The sequence below is a fragment of the Crocuta crocuta genome, unplaced genomic scaffold (assembly GCF_008692635.1).
Source record: "Crocuta crocuta isolate KB4526 unplaced genomic scaffold, BGI_CrCroc_1.0 scaffold13, whole genome shotgun sequence".
Classification (NCBI taxonomy): Eukaryota; Metazoa; Chordata; class Mammalia; order Carnivora; family Hyaenidae; genus Crocuta; species Crocuta crocuta.
In genome coordinates, this window is record NW_027530007.1 from 8,556,335 (window position 1) to 8,576,848 (window position 20,514).

Genomic DNA, 20,514 nt, shown 5'->3' on the forward strand with positions numbered 1-20,514 from the left:
TCCACTCGCCATGCCCAGCTTGCAGCCGCTTCACCGTGTCAAGGTCATCGATGACCCGCACCACATCGCCCACCCAGAAGGCGTTGTGCTGAGTGACAGAGAGGGCACATGAGGGGCACCCCCCAGGCGAGTGTGGCTGCCCAGGGCCTTGGAGCCGGGAAGCACCTCCATTGAACTCCACAGGACAAGCGGGCCTCAACTTGACCCCAGCCCCTGCCTGAGAGCTGAATGAGGCCACAGTGACCAGGGCAGCCCTGGTGGCCAGCCCCAGAGCCGTGGGGGTGACAGCCAGAGAAGGATCCAGGCAGTGGCGTCCAGACCAGACCAAAGCCAAGCCGGGTGAAGGCCGAGGCGGGCCTGACCCTATGCACCGATGGAGAAGCGGGCAGCACGGCCGAGGCCGGTCTAGACCGGCACGAGAATGGGGGTGGGGTCCTGGGATAACCCAAGGCCATCAGGCGCCGCTCCTTCCCGGGCCCCAAACCTTTCCTGGCCACGCCCTCCCCGTCCAGGACTTGCTCTACAAACCGTCTGTCCCATGACGCCTCCCAACACCCAACCCCGGGTTCCAGGACCCTGCTGGGGTAGCCGCCCCACCCGCAGAACGCTGCTTCCCAAACAGGGTTCACTGTGCCCACCCCCGTCCACCCCCGTCCCCGGCTAAGTGTCCGTCCTGAAGGGCCTTCCCACTGCTCCCCAGTGCCCCACCCCCCCCCCCCCCACCTGCCCCCCACNCCATCACCCCCAGCGCCTCACCCTCTGTATCCCTTCACACCCGATCCCCTCTCCATGGAACTCAGTCCCTTCCAGACCCTGCAAAGCCCTCCCTCTTCCTTCAGGGTTAGAGAAAGGCATTCCCAGAGCTGAGCAGGTCCCCGGAGGGGGTGCAGAAGCAAACAGATGGGCTCAGCCCAGCCCCCCATGCACCTTGGTGAGAGCCCCAGGGTGGAAGGTCCAGCGGGTCTCATGGCCGAACTGCACACGCACATCCCCACGGTCCGTGATGCGGTGCACCGTGCCCGTCTGTCCGATAAACTGTGGCGGGTCATGGAGGCCATGGCTGGGTGGAGCGGGAGGGCTGGGGGTCCAGAGGATGTGGGGAGGGGAGGGTACAGGGGGCTCAGCAGGTGGGGCGGCTCACCTCCGCCATCCTGGGGTTCCACCCGCCGTGGCCTTCCTGCATCTCCCTCAGGATGTCTGTGTCCAGCAGACACTTAACCTTGTCCCCGTGCTGGAAAGGCTGGCCATCGGCACTCACCCTGCGCTGCAGCTCTGCCGGCTTGCCTGGGGGCGGGCAACAGGCCCCCCTCAGCAGCATCCTTCCCCCACCCCCCGCACCTTCACAGGTCAGCCCCCACCAGGCACCGCCCCAGGACCCCACTGGGGCAGGGGGGCAGCAGGGCGGGCGGGCGTGGGCCACGGGGTGCCAGCCCCTACCGAGCCGTGGCAGGTGCTCCTTGTAGTAGAAGCCACCGGCCGCCTCGCCCACACACTTGAGGTCCACCTTGCCCTTGTGCCCCACACGGTACACATTGGTGGTGCCATCTGCCCACGTCACACTGGCCACGCTCCGGCCCGTCTCCACGTCCCAGCCACGGATGTCCACCACTCGGCCTGGCTTCCCTTCCCCGCCTGGGGAGACAAGGGTCCCACCGGCAGGCTAAGCCCATGTGGTGAGGCTGAGCCACAGCCAGGGGCAGCCTGGCCCCCCACTCACCGTCCTGCGAGCCCCACTCCCAGTCGGGGCCCCGTACCACCTTCGCCCCCTGGAAGATGCCCCTCAGCGGGATCCTGGGGAGGCCCTGGCGGGGACTCAGCGTGACCCTGCAAGAGAGCAAGTGGGTGCTGGGCCACATGGGAAGCAGGGCAATGGCACACGCCCCTGGCCCACCCCGTCCTTGCCCTGGGATGGCTGGCCCGGCAGGTCCCTGCCTTCTGCTCTGAGCCCCTCTCAGCAGGGCCTCTGTATGCAGTCACTGGGCACCCGCCTCCTGCCGGGCTGAGCGCCGTAAGGGGTGTTCCCAGAGCTCTGCACACAGCGGGCAGGGCTCAGCGCATACAAATGCAGAAATGGCAGAAGGACCCGAGGCGCCCAGGCAGGTGACCCCTGCTCCCACCCTGGCCAGCAGGCAGCCGGCAGCCAGAGCACACACTGCCCCTCCAGGCACATGGGAAGCATCAAGGAGACTGGGTGGTGTCTCTAGGGGGGGCCACCCCAGCCCAGGAGACTCCTCCTAGTTCCACCCCCTCCCCACCGTCACCCCTCCCAAGGTGCAGCACAGGCCCCCAGGGCCTCCCGGGGGATGCTGACCACACAGCCCCACACAGGCCACCTCACGTCCCCACCACAGCTGCACCGGGAAGCCAGCCGTGCCTGGCTCTAGGGCCGGTGCCAGGGCACAGTGGACAGGGCGGCCTTCCACGGAGGTGGGGGGCATCGTTCCGGTGACCAGGCCTCTGGAGTGACCGCGCCCCCGGCCACGCCTGGAGGAAAGGCGCTGCAGGTGCTCTGGACGTCACAGGCCAGGGCCCCGACCCCCGTCGGGCGGGCACCCCGCGGCAGGGCGGCGGGCGGAACTCACGGGCGCGAGTGGGCCGTCTCGTAGCGCTCGAAGGCGTGGGTGAGGTCGTGCTTGCCGTGCATGTAGCACTGCGTGCACAGGTCGTAATCGAAGCAGACGCGGCACTTCCAGCGCATGCCCCGCAGCCCGTGCTTCTTGCAGCAGTCACAGACGATGTTGGGGTGGCGGACGCCTGGGGACGGGGCAGGGTCAGGGGGCGGGGGGCCTCTGCCCCCGCCCCCCGGGCCCGCCCCCGCGCGCACGCGCACACGCACCGATCTGGGCGTTGTCGTACAGCAGCAGGTCGTGCGCACCCTGGTAGCCTGCGCGGTAGTTGGTGCGGGTGCCGTGGTCCCACTGCACGACTACCGTGCGGTCAGGGGTCGAGGGGCTTCCGTGGCGGCCGAGCTCCACCACGGTGCCCACGCCACCCTCGCCGCCGTCCTGCTGGCCCCACTTCCAGTCCACGCCGCGTACCACACGCATGCCCACCTGCACGCCTGCCTGGGGGTCTGGGTCCATGGTGGGCACGACTGCTCCGGGACCTGCAGGCAGATGGTACCCTCAGGCCACATCTAGAAGGCCACAGATTGGGGGGGGGGGAGGAGTGCAAATGGCCTGTGGCAGGGAGAAGCATGGTGAGCATGTGCACTTAGAGACCAAAGGAGGCTCACGTGGCCGGCAGAAGGGGACACAGGCCACAGAGGCAAATGGCACCTCTCCTGTAGGAGGAGTGGGACACCCCTTTGGAAAGTTCCCTTGAGCCACTATGAGGTGCTGCCCTATGTCGAGCATGGGCAGAAGTAGGGGCAGTCCTGGAGAGAAGACACTGGATCCCCAGGGAACAAGGTCTGGCAAGCAGGGACCCTGAGCAAGTACCGTGGACGGTCTGACTCTACTAGCGGATCCCGTCCTGGGTGGCTGGCACGCAGTGGGCCATCAGCTCATATTTGCTTTAAAATTAATGGATCGGGGGGAGGGGACAGCTGAGTTGGTTGAGCATCTGACTTGGGGTTTCGGCTCAGGTCATGACCTCACGATTCCTGAGATCAAGCCGCATGTCTGGCTCTGCGCTAACAGGGAGAAGCCTGCTTGGGATTCTCTCTCAGCCTCTCTCTCTCAAAATAAATAAGCATTAAAAAAATTAATGGATTCAGACTACAGTAACATGAAAGGTAAGACAATAAAGCTTCCAGAAGAAAACACACTCTTTTGTGCAGCCAGTTTAGAAGTCGGGCTGCAGTGAAGTCCGGTGTCTGTCAAGCCACCAAGCGAATAAAACTGCAGCAGCCCCAGAAGGCACAGCAGCCGCGCGCACAGCCCAGAGAGGGCTTGTATCTGGGGCGGGGAGAGAACGTGCAAATGCAGACGGCCTGAGAGAAAAGGGGCAAAGCACCAGCACAGGTGTTTCTCACCACCCCCCAAGACTAATAAATACATCTGGTCACCAGGCCACTGCTCGTGAGTGTGACACTATCCTAGATTAGTGGACAGTGCCTTGAGGTCACTCTGGGCCCCGCTTCTGGGGTCTTCTGTGCAGAACCGCGGCCTGGCCACTCCAGACTTGTACCTGGTGGAGGGGACACCTGTGATCACAGCAGCACCCTCCCCCATAGCCTCAAGGGTGAACTGGGTCATGAGGCGTGACTTATCCCCAGGGGGAGCACACGGCCACCATACCATACACAGGAGCAGTTGGGAGGCAAAGCTCTACTGCTCCCGAAGGAAAGCAACCCACGTACTCACTACCTGAATCCATTTACAAGAAAGCTCACAAACAGGACAAGCAAATTCAGGCCGCTGGAGGCAGGCAGCCGGCGGTGGAGGTCGCCATGGAGGCCCTGGGACCCAGGAACATACACTTCCTGGGCTGAGTGCTGCTTATGTGCCTCTGCAGACTTGGGCCACTTCTGACCTGGGGTGGGTATTATGTTTCTTCAATAAAGTATTTTTTAACTAATGACAAGAAGGGACTTGAGTGACCGTTAAAAGGGGAAATCGGGGCGCCTGGGTGGCTTAGTCGGTTAAGCGTCCGACTTTCGCTTAGGGCATGATCCCGCGGTTCATGGGTTCGAGCCCCGCGTCGGGCTCTGTGCTGACTGCCAGCTCGGAGCCTGGAGCCTGTTTCAGTCTGTGACTCCCTCTCTCTCTGACCCTCCCCTGCTCACGCTGCCTCTCTCTCTCTCCTAGAAATAAATAAAAAAAAAATTTAAAAAAAAAAGGGGAAATCAACAGCCTTGGAAGAGGAGGGGCCCCAGGGACTCCACTTCTGCCAGAGTCTGTCACGTTGCCAGGAGAACCCTGACACTGTGCAGACAGCTGGCCTGCGTGTGAACCCGGGAGGCAGGAGGGAGACTGAGGGTGGCTGGGGTGAAGCTGAGGAGCAGACAGGCTACTGCCACCTCCCATTAGGGCCCAGTGGCCCTGGTCAGCCGCAGGACGCTGGCCAGCAGCAAGGGAGGAAAACCACAGGTCACTGCTCCGCGCGGGGCCCTCTCCAAGGTCCCGAGTCCACCCCCGTTCCCAACCCCATGCTCGCGTCCCAGGCCCGGACAGCTCAGGAAGCACTGCCATCCAGCCGAGGCCACAGGTGGGCAGTGAGGAGGGGGTGGCAGCGAGGCTTTGCCAGAGGCGGGGCCAAGCCCCACAGACCATCTGACGTCCACCCTCTGCCCAACTCTACTCTGAGGCCCACGTCCAGCGCAGGACGGGCACGGCAGGGGCAGTGCCCTTGGAGCGGGGGCCTCGGTCCGTGCCTACCCTGCGTGTCTGAGCCACTGGGCCCCTCGGACTCTCAGTGGCGGGAACCAGTCAGCCAGCTCCGGCTGCTGCAACTTCCCCCTCCCCGGACAGGCTCCCCGTGATAGTGCTTCCTCACCCAGCCCAGGCAGGGCCTCCAGGGCTTCCGCAGAAACAGGCAGGTGTTTTGGAAGGATGAACCTTCCCAACCCATGGACTAATTAGGAGTCTCTCCTCAGAGAAACCCCTCGTTGCTCACGCATCCCGAGAGCTCACCTCTTAGGCCACCCTGCCTCCCTGCGCTGTCGCCTCGCAGCTGCCTTCCCTCCTGCTCTCTGGCCTCTGCTACAACAGGGCAGCCGGGCCTGAGACCACAGCAGGCTCCAGCACCAAGATTCCTCTTTCTTCCACGAGCCCAGGCCTGCCGTGGCGAGAATGCCACCCGAGCATGCCTGTCACCCTTGGGTGCCAGCCAGCTCCACAGGAGGGGAGGCATCCCCGGGGTCGGGTCCACCCGCACGTGGCCTCAGCCTCCTGCCTGGCGCCCCCCTCAGCAGCTGCCACACGTGTGTCTCAGGTGGAGCAGCACGGCCCGAGGCGCCGGCCTGCAGAGCAGCGACTGCCCCTTGGTGTACACGCCTCACCCCTACCCGGCCAGATGTTCCTGCCTGCTGGGAAGCCACCGGAGCCGGCGGTGTGGACGGGTCACCCCAAGCTGCTCCCTGCCCTTCCCAGCACCCTGCGAACACACCCTCAGCCTCAGTGGGCCTCGTTCCAGCGACCGCAGACCCAGACCAGCGTGGGCACACAGGCCCGGGGGGTCCCCGCCCGCAGGGTGCAGAAACTGGCCCCACACTGAAATAGGACTCGGGGCAGGAAGGGACCCGAGTGCCACGAATCAGTGCCACAGCCGTTCTGTGGCCAGGGTGGCTCGCCCTCTGTGAGGCCAGCCTGGCAGCCACACCGGCCTGCCTGCTGACCTTGGGGCCCTACCGGGCACGCGCTGCAGAACCACTTCCAAAAAGACACGGTGGCAGGCAGTGGGGGGTGGGGTGGCACCCCAAGACGGAAAGTAAGTTGTGCCCATGCCCAGCCCTGCCCTATGGGAACGGGCAGAGAACAAAGAGAGGGGTCGGGGGGGGGAGGGGAGGTGCCCAGAAGGATCTGTGAGAAACCAGGACCAGGCCTGAGCCGCTGCCAGCCCCATGTGGGGCAGCAAGGCAGGTCCCCAGGGCAGCCCAGCACCTGTTACACTCATGTCCAATATTTTTAGCACAGCCAGCCCTCCCCTAGGCTTGTCAGGTGAGCCGCCAACCCCTGCCCAGGGCTGTGCCTCCTGGGAACGCACCAATCCACGTGGGACGCAGCCCAACGGGACACACTGGACCGTGGGCCCTTCCTGCCCCTCACTGTGCTCACCCAGACCAGCGCCCCCTGAGGACAATGGAGAGAAGAGGAGCGGCCTACTCTGGAGACACGCACAGCCCTGGGAGCCTCCGTGTCTCCTCGTCTCCAGCACCCGATCCCGCAGGACTTGAGGTCTACGCCCTGCTTCAGCAGCTCCGTCCAGCATGGTGTCACCTCATCTCAGGCCTGAGCAGAGCCTCCAGCAGCACCTCCCAGCTGTCCCCTCCTACATGTCCACCTCCGAGATGGGACAACCAGCTCCCGGGCCTCAGGAACATCTTGGCCTGGCGTTCCTGCACCCTCACGAGGAGGCTGGCAGCGTTCCAGTCTCTCACTTCTCTCCTCTCACCTCTCTGCCTGGTCCTTGTCACCGTCTTTGGGGGCCCAGGACTTGGGCCCCACGTGACATCAGGTGCCCAGCCCCCGTGCCCCCGACCAGGCCTCTCTATCTCACTGTAGGCAGTCCCACCACGATGCTCGGGAAGGGCGTGGCAAGTGGGCGATGGACCGGGGTTGAGAGCCGGGAGGCAGGGGCAAAGCCAGAGGGGCTACAGAGAAAGACGGCGCCCTTCCAGTGGGCTATTCACCCAGAGACTTATTTTTTTTCTTCCTTTGCCAGAAACACTACACTCTGACGTCTTCCTCAGAGCTTACCGGCCACATCCCTGCCTGGCACCCAAATGCCCTCAGAGGCTGTCGCTGGGCACGTCCCGAGCAGGAGGGGACGGACACACGTTAGCAGGACTGTAACTTACCTCAGAAGACGAGCCGGCCTCGAGTCAGCATCCCAGACATTTAGCTGCTACTTCTCAGGTCGCAAATTTCGACAGCCACCAAGATTTCCTGTCGGAAACTAGCAACCAGGCCAACACAGAGCGCAGCAACCAAACGGGCAAGCAAGTCTGGAGAGAATGTTTGTTAAAAGGCAGTTTTACACTTTTAGCATTTACCGTCTTAACCATGCAGGCGGACACCAGGGTCTATTCTGCAGGTTTCTAGTTTCTCACGTCTCAAGAAGCCGCCAGCTCTTGTAGGCAAAGCGATTTCTGAAACACACATGAGGCCAGTGTAGAAATCAGGTGTTTTCCCTATTTGTGAACATTTTATTGGAAAACTTTTAAAAGCCATAAAGGTTAAATATCATTTAGCTAAGAAGTGGGCAAACTGCCTTTATTCAAAGGAATACAGTTAGGTGACACTGACGTGGCACGTGACATGCCGTCGCCGCTCCTCTCCTGCCTCTGGCTGTGTCTGATGGTGCTGTTTGAATCAACACCATGTGGGGCACAATCAACTGGCAAAACTTGGTGAATCACAGCCCCTGTCACGTGGGAGCTCTGGCTAAGGCAAAGGTGGACATCCTGGGTGCTGCAGAGTCCGGCCCATGAGGGACCAGGGTGAAGCCCTGAGACAGAAAGTCCAGGAAACCCAACTTGGCCCAGCATGAAGACCCCAGCTGGCCAAACGCCTAGAGGAAGTACAGGGCTGTCATCACCTGACTCCTGCCCCCCCCCCAAACAGAAGCCCTCGAGAACCCTGCAGATTGGGGTGTCCTGCCCCAACCACTGCACAGGGCCCATCTGAGCGGGAGCAAGGCATTCAGATACTTGTTGCATCTGCAGCTGACAGAAGGGGACCTGCCCCGCTGGTCCCACCAGGATGAAGCCTTTGTGTCACCTTTCCTGATTTCTTCATTCAGATCTGAATTCGGAGGATGCCGGAGCAGAATTATTTATCGCCCTCACACACGTACACACACACTCAAAAATAACCCAAACTCCTCTGACAAGGCATCAAACAGAATCCACAGGAAGAAACAGCCAGATCCAAACTACCGCACCACAGCCTGTCAAGAGCTCACCTGTCTGGCCGTCCAGTCGCCACCCCCCCTGCCTTGACACTGTCGGGCTGCAGTCCTGATGCCTGGAGACGTGGGCACCGGCCTCTAGCCTGGCCGAGCTTCAGCGCAAGCCCTCGGCCATCCAACCCTGTGGCGCCTAGCAGAAGCCAAGACGCACGGTTAGCACCTCCGACGGGACCGAGGCGACAGGGCTGGGCTACCCCATCTGCTTCTGGGCTGCCCGCTGTCTACATGCCCATTCCCGTGCCAACACCGCGGCACCCAGCGCTGCCCCAGAGGCCTGCAGGGCTCCCTGGGCTCTGGCGGCCTCGCTCCTGCTGCAGCAGTCGCTGCCTGAGGCGCGCAGGAGCCGCAGCGCCCGAACACGACGTGCCGCCGGCAGCCGAGCAGGAGGGCTGGCGGCCCGGGCGCTGCAGACGTCAGGGTCCGGCGCGGAGCCCCGGCCGACGCTCGGCGGGGACAGCGGGGGTGGGCCGGACTGGGCAGGACCGGCGCGCACCCCCGAGCGTGATCCCGCCCCACCGGCCCGGGTCCGCCCTAGCGCCTGCCACCCCATCCCCCTTCCTCGGGAGCCGCCCCGGGCCCCGCCTGAGGCCAAACCCTAGTGCCCCCGTCGACCCCTCCACTTGCCCGTAAGTTTGCGTCCCGCCCGTTCGGCGCGGGAGCTCCGGGGGCCCGAGAAGCGCCGAGTCTATCTGCTAGTGACCTGCCAGGCGGCCTCGCTGTGCGCGGCAGCCTGNACCCCGAGCTCGGGGCTCCTGGGGCCGCCGCGGGGCCTACCGGGAGTTGTAGTCTTCAGCCCGCTGGGGCCGGAGCTGGAGGAGGAGGGTCGGAACCACAACTCCCAGGAGGCCCCGCGGCGGCGGTGACGCACGCGGCCGCAGGAGGCGGGGCCTGAGGGAGGGAGTCCCGGCTAGCGAACAGAGGGCGACGGGGCAGCCTCCTGCGGTGCTCCCGGGAAGGCTCGGGCTCGGCTCCCCGCGAAACGCGGACGGAGGGCGCGTTCACATCGGGCCGCGTGCGGCACACGTCGTCGAGAGGCTGCGGCGGCCTCGGCGGGCCTCGCACCACGCTGCGGGCCGGGGGCTCGGAGCCAAGCAGAGAGCGCCTGGACGGGAAGGGGCCGGGCCTCTAGTCCAGGTGGGCGCGGGGACCCTGGCGCCACGGAGGCCACCGAGGACCGCGCTCGAGCGGGTCGAGCAAGGGGAGCCGCTCTACCGGCGCCCAGAGGTCAGTCCCGCTGCGGCGCTGAACTTGCGGCCACGCCCCCCGCGAAGGGGCGGGACCCTCGCCGGAAGCGCGTCGGCCGTGCGCAGGCCCTACGTGGCGCGGCTCAGGGCAGGGACGCGGCCCGTTGCCACGGAGACGGAGGCCTCCCCAGCGACTCCCTCGAAGTGCTGGGTTTTAAACATCAGAGTAACGCCAGTCCGTGGCTCTGCTCCCCGCGGAACTGAGGCCGAGTGCAACGCGGCGGAGCCTGCAAGCACGTTGGGCGCTCGTAGCCCCCCGGCGACGGCCGGCTCCGTGTGTGCGAAGCGGCCGCCCCGCCTGCTCCCGCCGCCCTGCGGACACCGCCTCTTTGCTCCCTCCGGCTGTCACGCACGCGTGTTTTATTTTTCAGACGCCCTGACGTTTTCTCCGCACGCCTGTCACTGACTGCTTCCCACCAGCCGGGCTCCCGCGCGCTGTCCCCGCCGCCCGCGCCCGCACCCCTGCCGTCTCCCTCTCGTTTCGCGCCGGTCAGCCCCCCGGAGCTTCTGGGGAGGGTGCACGTCTGAGAGGGGCTCATCCTGTGCCCGTCTCTGATCGACGGTTTGGCAGAGTGTAGGATTCTGCTTTGGAAACACTTGACCTTCAGAGTTTCTGAGGTCACGTGTTTTGCTCCCAGGTCCCAGGGACGCCGCTGCGAGGTCCAGAGCTGTTCTGACCCTGGTCAGCGGTGTGTGTTCGTTCTCTCTGAAAGCGGTGAGGCCCTTCTGAGCCTTGGTGCTCCGAAATGCCCCGGCGGCGCACCTTGATGCGCGCCCCTGCGCTTGCACCGAGCACACCCTTCTGCGTCCTGGAGGCTCCCATCCTGCCTGCCTGCCGCCTGGGAACTCCATTGTTTTTTATAGGTTTATGTATTTATTCTGAGAGAAAGACAGCACGCACACGGGAGAGGCAGAGAGAACCCCAGGCAGGCTCCCTGCTGTCAGCGGCCGCTGACTCCGCGCTCCGTCCAGGAACCGGGAACCAGGAGCGGAAGTCAAGGGCTGGTGCCTAACAGCTTAACCGACTGAGCCAGCCAGGCGCCAGTTTGGGGAACATTAAAAAAAAAAATCCTTCTGTTTTTCTGTGTGTGTTCTTGCTGGGATTTCTGTTATTCAGATAACAGTGTTTCTTCTGGTGGATATCCTTAAATTTACTATCCATCCCTTCTGTTGATTGGTTAAGCTCTGTGATTCTGTGACTTATAAGAAATGTACATTTGGTTTTCATCCCGTTTCTGGAATAGAGCTCCTAAAACCTTTACATTTCCTAAGTGAAAAGTGTCATAAAGGGGTATTTTGATACTCATAACAAGCCTCTTTCAACCACACTTCAGTTTATGTTAATAAGGTGGCTTTTGGAAAAACTCTGTTAACCTCAAAACTAAAACCATTATTTTACCTGCAAAAATGGGTTTATTTGGGACTAACAGAATTGCAATCAGGACATGCAAGCTATGGCAAAACCACAGGCAAGTCCAGAGAGCAATGAAGAGGAACGTTATTTTGTGGAGAAGGAGAAAGTTAGGAGGGTTGTCTGGAAACAAAGCACATTGGAGAGAAGCAGGGATTCAGGGGGCTGCCGGGCAGGGGTAGTGACACAATGCACGTCTTTTCCTGTTGGAGCCTATAATTGATGTCTCTGTTGTTGATTCCTCCCTTGGGGAGACACTTCTCTCCTTCTCTCTTTTTTGTTTTAATGTTTATTTTTGAGAGAGCACAAGCAAGGGAGGGGCAGCGTGAGGGGGGCAGAGGGTCCGAGGGGAGCCTCACATTGACAGCAGTGACCCGATGTGGGGCTTCCAACTCCTGAAGCATGAGATTCAGACCTGAGCAGAAATCAGACATTCAGCCGACTGAGCCCCCCGGTGCCACTATAATTGACACTGAATGGCGGCTCCCCCTTACAGCCTTTCCTTTTGGCATCTCCAGTCCACTTCAGTGAGGTTTCCCTTTATTCATTTCATGCTCCTAGGGGTAAGGGCTGGTTGCCAGAGGGACCAACCATGTGATTAGAGGGTCCGAACTCAGCCCGACCCCTGACCTCCGGGGAGGGGAGAGGGGCTGGGGGTTGAGCCCAGTGCCCAATGGCCAAGGACTTCATCAGCCATGCCCCCGTTATGAGGTCTCCACACAAACCCAAAAGGACAGGGTCTGGAGCGCTCCTGGCCAGTGAACGCGGGGAGCTGCGCCTGGACGAGCATGGACACTGTGCCTTCCCCCCCCATCCGGCTGTTCCTGCGTGATCTCCCGGAAACCAGCCATCTGGGAAGGCAAATATTTCCCTGAGTTCTGTGAGCCGCTTTAGCAAATTACTTGAGCCCAAGGAGGAGGTTGTAGGAACCTTTAATTTTTAGCCAGGTGGTTAGAAACACAGGCGAGAACCTGGGCTTTCAACAGGCATCTAAAGTGTGTGCATAGGGGGGAGGGGGGCAGTCCTGTGGGACTGAGCGGTTAGCCTGTGGGATCTGACCCTGTGTCCAGGTTGATAGTGTCAGAATTGAGTTCAATTGGATCTTGTCTTGCTTGTGAAGAAGTGGAGCCACTGAAAAGGTGAGAGACGCATTAGAGGAAACAGTGACTGCGTGTTCCCGGACCAGAGAGGCCGCAGTGACCTTGCCACCGCGCTTCCAAAATGTGGTCTGGATCATCCTGCATTTCACGTGGAAGGTGAACCTCTGAGAAAATAAATTTTAAAAATTAGAATACGGGATCGAGGAGGTCAGCAACGGCCCTCAGAGCAACCACAATGGATGCAGCTCTTCCAGCACCGGGAAGCATCCAAACTGTCCAGACTCCGGTAGCTCAAGCGTGGACTGACCAAAGAGAAGCTTTGGGAAAGCAAACCACCGTGGGAGAGCACTCAGGAAGGATGCCAGGTTGACAGGATTGTCCACGATGAGATCTGGTCCAAACAATTGTGGGAGTTTTCAAGGACATTAAAGTTCAACAGAATGTGGCCACCAGAAACAAGAATGTACCTACACCCCTGTGCCCCCCCTTCCCCGGCTCAGCCTTGGGTGCCATCAGCACCAGGCCCAGGGGACACTGCTCCTTCTGGAGACGGCAGCAGTCAAGACGGTGGGGGACTTGCCCCTGACAACAGGCATGTAATTACCCAGAGCAACCACAGCCTTGGGGGCGCCGCCTGTTAAATGTTGCAATGGCCCAGGGTACCAGTTTGTGAGCGTGGGGCAGCTTTCGGTCCCCTGCGAGGTAGATTGCCTCCTTATTGGCAGCCGGAACCACCAGCAAAGGCCGTCCTCCTTGGGGACCCGCGGGGCTCGCCTGCGGCCTCCCTGCAAAGCAGGAGCCTCCACAAATTGCCGCAGGAAGATGCGGGACTCTTCAACTCGGATTCGAGAAGCTTCTGAAAGAAATGGAACATGAAAAGCAGAAGTTCGAGAAAGGAAGAACAAAAGTGTTCACAATTGTCCAGAGAGAGCAAAGGCCACAGAGGACGCTGGTGGAGGACACTTGTAATGATGGGCGAGAGCAAGACACTGAAAATGCTGGCGCTTCCAGCCGGGAAGCGCCGCTAGAAGTCACGTCTGGTTCCCAAGAAGGTGACTGAAGAGCAGAGAATCAAATGAGGTCATTGACAAACCTCTCTCTGACTGAAATTCGCCCGGCTGTCACAGATGAAATTTGTCACCAAGCCAAAGAGGCACCCTGCCGGCAGCAAAAGCCCCCACAGAGCTGACCCGCCCTGAGCGCCGGCTTCCGTCAGTGGGAGGGCGGCAGTGCCCCTGGGTCAGGACACCGGTGGCGAGGCCACCGCAGGCCCGGGCGTTGGGGGAGGGGGGGTGCCGGATCCAGCACGAACAGAAAGCTTTTTGGAGAAAGGAAGAACAGGAGCTGCTATGTAATAAGCAGAAGCAGAAAAGCAACAGACCAGGGTTACCGAGCAGATGGATGGAGAGCCCGTAAGGAGCCAAACGGCGTGTCGGCACCGGAAGCAGGAGCAGCACACAGTGACGCGGAAGGAAGGGGCTCCCGGTGGAACGTCACGGTAGAATGGAAAGTAAGAGAAGCGTGGAAGGAGCACATCACATCTCCAGCCCTTCGCGCCACGTTAGAGGGGTGACTCTCCAGCTAGGTGTCACACGAGTAGATGCTCTTTCTTTCTTTTTTTTTAATGTTTTATTTATTTCTAGGAGACAGAGAGACAGCGTGAGCAGGGGAGGGTCAGAGAGAGAGGGAGTCAGAGACTGAAACAGGCTCCAGGCTCTGAGCTGGCAGTCAGCACAGAGCCCGACGCGGGGCTCGAACCCACGAACCGCGAGATCACGACCTAAGCGAAAGTCGGACGCCTAACCGACTAAGCCACCCAGGCGCCCCAATGTTCTTTCTTTCAAAGGCATAAGAGACACATAGGAGCTGATCCCCAACACTGCACGCTACCCGTGGTAGGAGTATCAGGTGCTCCCTGAGAACCACCGTCCTGAGCAGTAAGAGTAAAGGCTGGTGAGAAGGGCAAGGACATCGCGGACCTTCCCGAGAGAGGCAAAGAGGAAGTCGCGGAAGGGACAGGCGCCCCGATCGGTTTGAAGAAGGAGCTGATGTGGATGTAAAACTGATGACCAGGTGGACCCCCTAGTGGGAGCAGCCGCAGCACGAAGACCAACCCCCGCCCTGTCATGAGCGCCGAGGAAGGAAAAGGCAGTACCGCCATGCTGCTTAAACAAGTCCATGAGTTTGGGGCACCCGGGTGACTCAGTCGGTTAAGCATCTGACTCTTGATTTCGGCTCAGGTCATGATATCATGTTTTGTGCGTTCAAGCCCCACGTCAGGCTCCACATTGAACATGGAGCCTGCTTAGGATTCTCTCTCTCCCTCTGCCCTTCCCCCACTCTCTCTCTCTCTGACTCCCTCTGAAAAAAAAAAGTCCATGAGTTCCAAGGGCTTGTCTCCACAGAGAGGCACTTTGTGGCTGTGCGTGTGAAACCATAATCTTTTTTTTAAAAAAATCTGTGAATTGGTGTGTTTTTCCCCAAATGCTTCTCCAAATTACTTAACCAGATTTCTTTGTACTGCATTTAAAAAGAAATGGTGGGGCACCTGGGTGGCTCAGTCAGTTAAGTGTCCAACTTTGGCTCAGATCATGATCTCACAGATCGTGGGCTCAAGCCCCGCATTGGGCTCTGTGCTGATGGCTCAGAGCCTGGAGCTGCTTCGGATGCTGTGTCTCCCTCTCTCTCTGCCCCTCCCCTGCTCGTGCTGTGTGTGTCTCTCTCAAAAATAAACAAACATTAAAAAAAAAATTAAAGTGGGGCGCCTGGGTGGCTTAGTTGGTTAAGCGTCCGACTTTCGCTTAGGTCATGATCTCACGGTTTGTGGGTTCGAGCCCCGCGTCGGGCTCTGTGCTGGCTGCCAGCTCAGAGCCTGGAGCCTGTTTCAGTCTGTGACTCCCTCTCTCTCTGACCCTCCCCCTCATGCTGTCTCTCTCCTAGAAATAAATAAAACATTTTTAAAAAATTTTTTAAAAAAATTAAAGAAATGGTGTAGGAGCCCCTGGATGGCTCAGTCGGCTGAGTGTCGGACTATTGATTTTGGCTCAGATCATGATCCCAAGGTCGTGAGATGGAGGCCAGGTTCCTCATGTTTTGTGTGTTCAAACAGCGTGGGGCCTGCTTGAAATTCTCTCTCCCTCTCCCTCTCTCCCCCCCCCTTCGCTCTCCCTGCCTCTATCCTTCCCCCGATTGCGTGGATGCCCTCTCTCTCTCTGTCTCTAAAAAAAAAAAATAGTAAAATCAGACCATAAACATGGCATTCTTTTTCAGCTGTAACAAGAATACCCAGAACATTTATGAAATACAAAATGAAGGGGTATGAGCCCTACCAGACGATGAAGCATTCAGATCCAGATAGTTAACACAGTGTGACAGAGTCCAGAAACACCACATGGATTCCTGTAGGGACGGGGGTGGGGATTCCTGTGGGGGGTGGCCCCCCCGCATCATAAACCATTTAATAAATGAAGCTGATTCTGAAGCTTGTGCGTTACACCAGGACAAATCCCAAGTTGATGAAAATCAGACCTGGAATAAATCAAACCAAAACANTCCACCACTTTTTTCCCCCTGAAGACTTGGTTTTTAAGTAGTTTCTGCACCTAACACGGGGCTTGAACTCACAACCCTGAGATCCAGCGTCCGCATGCTTAACCGACTGAGCCACCCAGGCTCCTGAGGGTCCCTTTTTAACATCAGGTCGGAAGGCTTTTCTAAATGTGACCCCAAGTCCAGAAATGATCAAGAGCATTACGTTTTCCCCCATAAACACAACACACGTTGGCCTGGCAGAACCGTTAGAAGCCAATCGAAAGCCCCCACTGGGAGGCGTTTTCAAGTCAACGTTGCAGGTAAGAGGCTGGGGCAGCACAAACTGGTGAGACGGACACAAGTGGGCCGAGACACGAAAAGGACAGGAAAACGTTTTTTTTACGTGAAGGTTCCTGTCGTTTTTAAAAGGCAAGACCCCCCAACACACACACACACGTACGTATACACACACGTACGCGCGCGCGCACACGTACACACACACACACACACACACACACACANTGGACCGTATCACACGCCGAGGCAGAGGTTGCCACCCACAGGGTGCCGCTCACAAGGCATATCGCCAAGGAGAAAAGGCAAGAGGAGAGAGCACTTAGTATGCTACGGCTGTAAACACCGGGGAAGGCGGGGCTGCACAGCCTTGGCGGCTGACAGCTAGCCGCCCCTGGAGGGAAACGCGCATCGCTGACCACGGTGGCTGTCTGGGCCGGAGGACAGGGTCCACCCAACATGCTTTTACAGCGTAGCGTATGGGAGCCAGGTTTTGTCTCTGGAAAAAAAAGAAAAAAAAGCCAAATGATGAAACAAACCAAAAGTTAGGAAAGAGGAGTCCCTTGGGGCTCCTGGGGGCTCAGTCGGTTGAGCATCTGACCTCGGCTCAGGTCATGATCTTGAGGCTCTTTTTAAGCCCCACGTCAGGCTCTGTGCTGACAGCTCAGAGACTGGAGCCTGCTTTGGATTCTGTGACTCCCTCTCTCTGCCTCTTCCCTGCTCATGCACGCGCTCACTCCCTCTCAAACTAAACATTAATATAATAATAATATATTTAAAATTTTTTAATTAAGAATAAAAAAAAGGAGTTCCATTTTTAGCAGCAAGATGCATCAAGTCACTTGAAAGACCTCAATGAAATGATGGAAAATCTGTGCAAAACATTGAAAGCGTCAAGCTCCTGACTGAGCACGAGCGCCTGGGTGGCTCAGTGGGTTGAGCCTCTGACTTCAACTCCGGTCGTGATCTAACGGTTTGTGAACTTGAACCCTGTGTCTAGCTCTCTGTTGCCAGTGCAGAGCCTGCTTCCCATCTTCTGTCTCCCTCTCTGTCTGCCCCTCCCCTGCTCGCTCCCTCTTCCATAAATAAACATTAAAAAAAAATAATTACATGCTGAGCTGAGGAAAATACAAGAGGGAACCGGTAACCCCAAAGTGCAGTGAAACCAGAAACCGGACCAGAAGAGGCGGGCAGCCACTGGCAGCTGAGGGTCGGGCAGGGTGAGTCAGAGAACCCAGAGCTGGGCTTAGCATCATGGAGGGGTTCTGCATTCTCCGCATTCTCCCTGGCCAGCAGGGCCCCGCATCTTTAAATAACGAGATGGCAAGTGAGTGGACCCCACCTGTTTGGCTGCCAGCGCGCAGGGACTGCGTGGCCACGCCAGGGCGGTGAGGCCACCGCTGTGCCGAGGGGCTGTGGCTGCAACGGACAGCCATCTGCCTCCATGGGCGACCCAGAAACATCCCTTGGGGCAGTAACGCTGTGATAACACATTCAAGAGAAAAAGGGACCGTGTGGGGTGGAGTGGATGAAACAGAGGCTTTCAATTCTGTTTACTAAAGAAACCAACAAAATTGTGGATTCGGCACAACTGCTCAAAGGGAGAGGAGGGAGATTCCACAACTTGCTTCTGGCTTCACAGGGAAATCGCTCAGGTGCCCTCCTGGCATCCAGGGACTCAAGCAGCCACTTGAAAGTGTTCTCTCTGCCCTCCCTCCTGGCCGCTAGCCCTGGGCCTAGGGTCTGTGGGGCGTCTTCCCCAAGTTCACTTCTCCCGCTCGTTGATGCCCCTGTGGACGCGCACCATGCGGCAGAGCACTGGGGGGGCCCTGGAGACCACCTCCTCCCCTGGCTCGCGCCACACGGGTGCCCAAGGCGGGCGCAGCGTGGCCTGGCCCGGTGGTGGCTGAGGCACGTGCGGAGCAGTCGGGCTGTGGCCCTGCTCCCATGCAGGGAGGCAGAGGACGGCACCTTGAGGAAGGCCATGTCACACGGGGGGCCTGGGCCTTGCTGTCCCAGCAAGGAGGTGAAAGCTTTCCCAGGTTCCCAGAGCCTGAACCGGAGAATGGGGCAGGGCCGCCACCAAAGGCCCCTCTTCCCCAGCGCCCCCCCAGGGCCCAGCCCTCGCCCTGCCAAGAGCGCAGTCCTGCCCTGCTGCTCTGGGGCTTGGCCAGAGGTTAGCTGTCGGGGCCCTGCTCCTCCAGAAGAGAAGGGCGTCCCCGCAGCTAGAAAAAGGAGGGTGCAGAGGGGGTGGGATCACAGTCCCCAGAGCCCTGAGGGTGACGTGTGTGCCACATGCCGGAAGCGCTGTGCCAGCCAGGCTCAGAGGGCTGCGGGGGCCGTGGACACGGTGGTCACCCCATGTCCCTACCTCTCCGTGCTCAAGGTCCCAGCAGGCCCGGTGCCAGCCTCAGGGAGGCCCCTGGCTCTCTCCAGGCCCTGGGGGCTGCGGGGGGGGTGTGTGTGTCCTGGAAGCTGTCACTTCAGGCTGGTCTGGCTGTCCCCCGATGGGCAGAAGCCTTTCCAACAGGTCCTCCAATTTGAGCAGGGGACCGTGAGGCCTGACCCCACACCACACTCACACAGACACTGACCCAAAGCAGCCTGTGGCCTGGGTCCGCTCACCTGAAGGCTGTCTCCCCAGGTAGGAGTGGGACCCTATGGGTGGCCACGCCCAGCAGGCTCGGACAGGCCCTGGAGGCTCTCAGGCCGCTGCAGCAGAGGGACAGGCAGCAGTGGGGGTGCAGGGAGTTCGAAGGCCAGGAGGCTTCTGGGGACACCCTTCTTAAGGTCAGTCCGGTGCCTCCAAACAGGACAAGAAGACTGACACTTATCTTTCTGGCACCTTCTATTTATATTCACGATATGAAGTGTCTTTTAAAAAATCTGTAAGTGGGGGCGCCTGGGTGGCTTAGTCGGTTGGGCGTCCGGCTTTCGCTTAGGTCATGATCTCGCGGTTTGTGGGTTCGAGCCCCGCGTCGGGCTCTGTGCTGACTGCCAGCTTGGAGCCTGGAGCCTGTTTCAGAGTCTGTGTCTCCCTCTCTCTCTGACCCTCCCCTGCTCGCGCTGTCTCTCTCTCTCTCTCCTAGAAATAAATAAAAATATTAAAAAAAAAAAATCTGTAAGTGGGGGCGCCTGGGTGGCTCAGTCGGTTAAGCATCCGACTTCAGCTCAAGTCATGATCTCACTGTTCATGGGTTCGAGCCCCACATTGGGCTCTGTGCTGACAGCTTGGAGCCTGGAGGCTGTCTTTGGGTTCTGTGACTCCCTCTCTCTCTCTGACCCTCTCCTGCTCACGCTGTCTCTGTCTCTATCTCTCTCTCAAAAATAAAAGATTAAAAAAATTTAAAAAACAGGTAATAAAGAATTGGGGCGCCTGGGCAGCTCAGTTGGTTAAATGTCAGACTCTTGATGTCGGCTCCCATCATGATCTCACAGTTCATGTGTTCGAGTCTCACGCGGACTCTGCGCTGACTGCGGAGCCTGCCTGGGAGTCTCTCTCTCTCTCTCTCTCTCTCTCACTCTCTGCCCCTCTCTCACTTTCTTTTTCTCAAAATAAATAAATAAACTTAACAAAATACTCCTACACTATTTTTTAATGTTTATTTTTTTAATTTTTGTTTAGTCTTATTTATTTTTGAGAGAGAGAGAGCACAAGCAGGAGAGGAGACAGAGAATCTGAAACAGGCTCCAGGCTCTGAGCTGTCAGCACAGAGCTCGACACGGGGCTCGAATCCACAAACCGTGAGATCATGACCTGACCTGAAGTCAGACGCTCAACCGACTGAGCCACCCAGGGGCCCCCTCTCAAAAAAAAACCCCTCCTACTTTAAAACAAACAAGATAGAAACCGCCACCTACTTGGGGGCACCTGGCTGGGTCACTCAGTGGAGTGTGCAACTCTTTTTTTTTTTTTTTAATATTTGAGCTAATTTTTATTTATCTTATTTTTTTAATTCTCAAGTTAGTTAACATACTATGTAGTGTTGGCGTCAAGAGTAACACCCAGTGATTCATCTCTTACACGTGACATCCACTGCTCTCCTCCCAACAAGTGCCCTCCTCAGTGCCCATCCCCCATTTACCCCACCCCAGCAACCCTCGGTTTGTTAAGAGTCTCCTATGGTTTGCTTCCCTCTCTGTTTTAATCTTATTTTTCCTTCCTTTCTCCTATGTTCATCTGTTTTGTTTCTTAAATTCCACATGAATGAAATCATATGATATTTGTCTTTCTCTGATGGACGTATGTCACTTGGCATAATATACTCTAGTTCCTTCCACGCCATTGCAAATGGCAAGATTTCATTTTTCATCGCTGAGTATATTCCATTCTATATATATCCCACATCTTCTTTATCCA

At 58.7% G+C, this 20,514-nt stretch overlaps 1 protein-coding gene and 1 long non-coding RNA gene across 2 annotated transcripts in view; one reads left to right on the forward strand and one right to left on the reverse strand.

Moving 5' to 3' along the window:
- Window positions 1-7,087, reverse strand: part of MIB2 (MIB E3 ubiquitin protein ligase 2) — an 8,777-nt gene extending 1,690 nt beyond the window's left edge. Inside the window, 8 exon segments of the mRNA XM_077763920.1 lie at window positions 1-88; window positions 928-1,035; window positions 1,142-1,284; window positions 1,438-1,632; window positions 1,718-1,824; window positions 2,583-2,754; window positions 2,837-3,106; window positions 6,783-7,087. The exon segment at window positions 1-88 is cut by the window's left edge and continues 9 nt beyond it. Of these exon segments, the coding sequence (XP_077620046.1) occupies window positions 1-88; window positions 928-1,035; window positions 1,142-1,284; window positions 1,438-1,632; window positions 1,718-1,824; window positions 2,583-2,754; window positions 2,837-3,106; window positions 6,783-6,873 (1,174 nt within the window). The 5' untranslated portion in view covers window positions 6,874-7,087.
- Window positions 7,088-9,312: 2,225 nt separating this feature from the next.
- Window positions 9,313-11,045, forward strand: LOC144231439 (uncharacterized). Its single transcript, XR_013335085.1, has 2 exons — window positions 9,313-9,798; window positions 10,190-11,045. It is a non-coding gene; the product is annotated as an uncharacterized LOC144231439 (long non-coding RNA).
- Window positions 11,046-20,514: the final 9,469 nt, after the last annotated feature.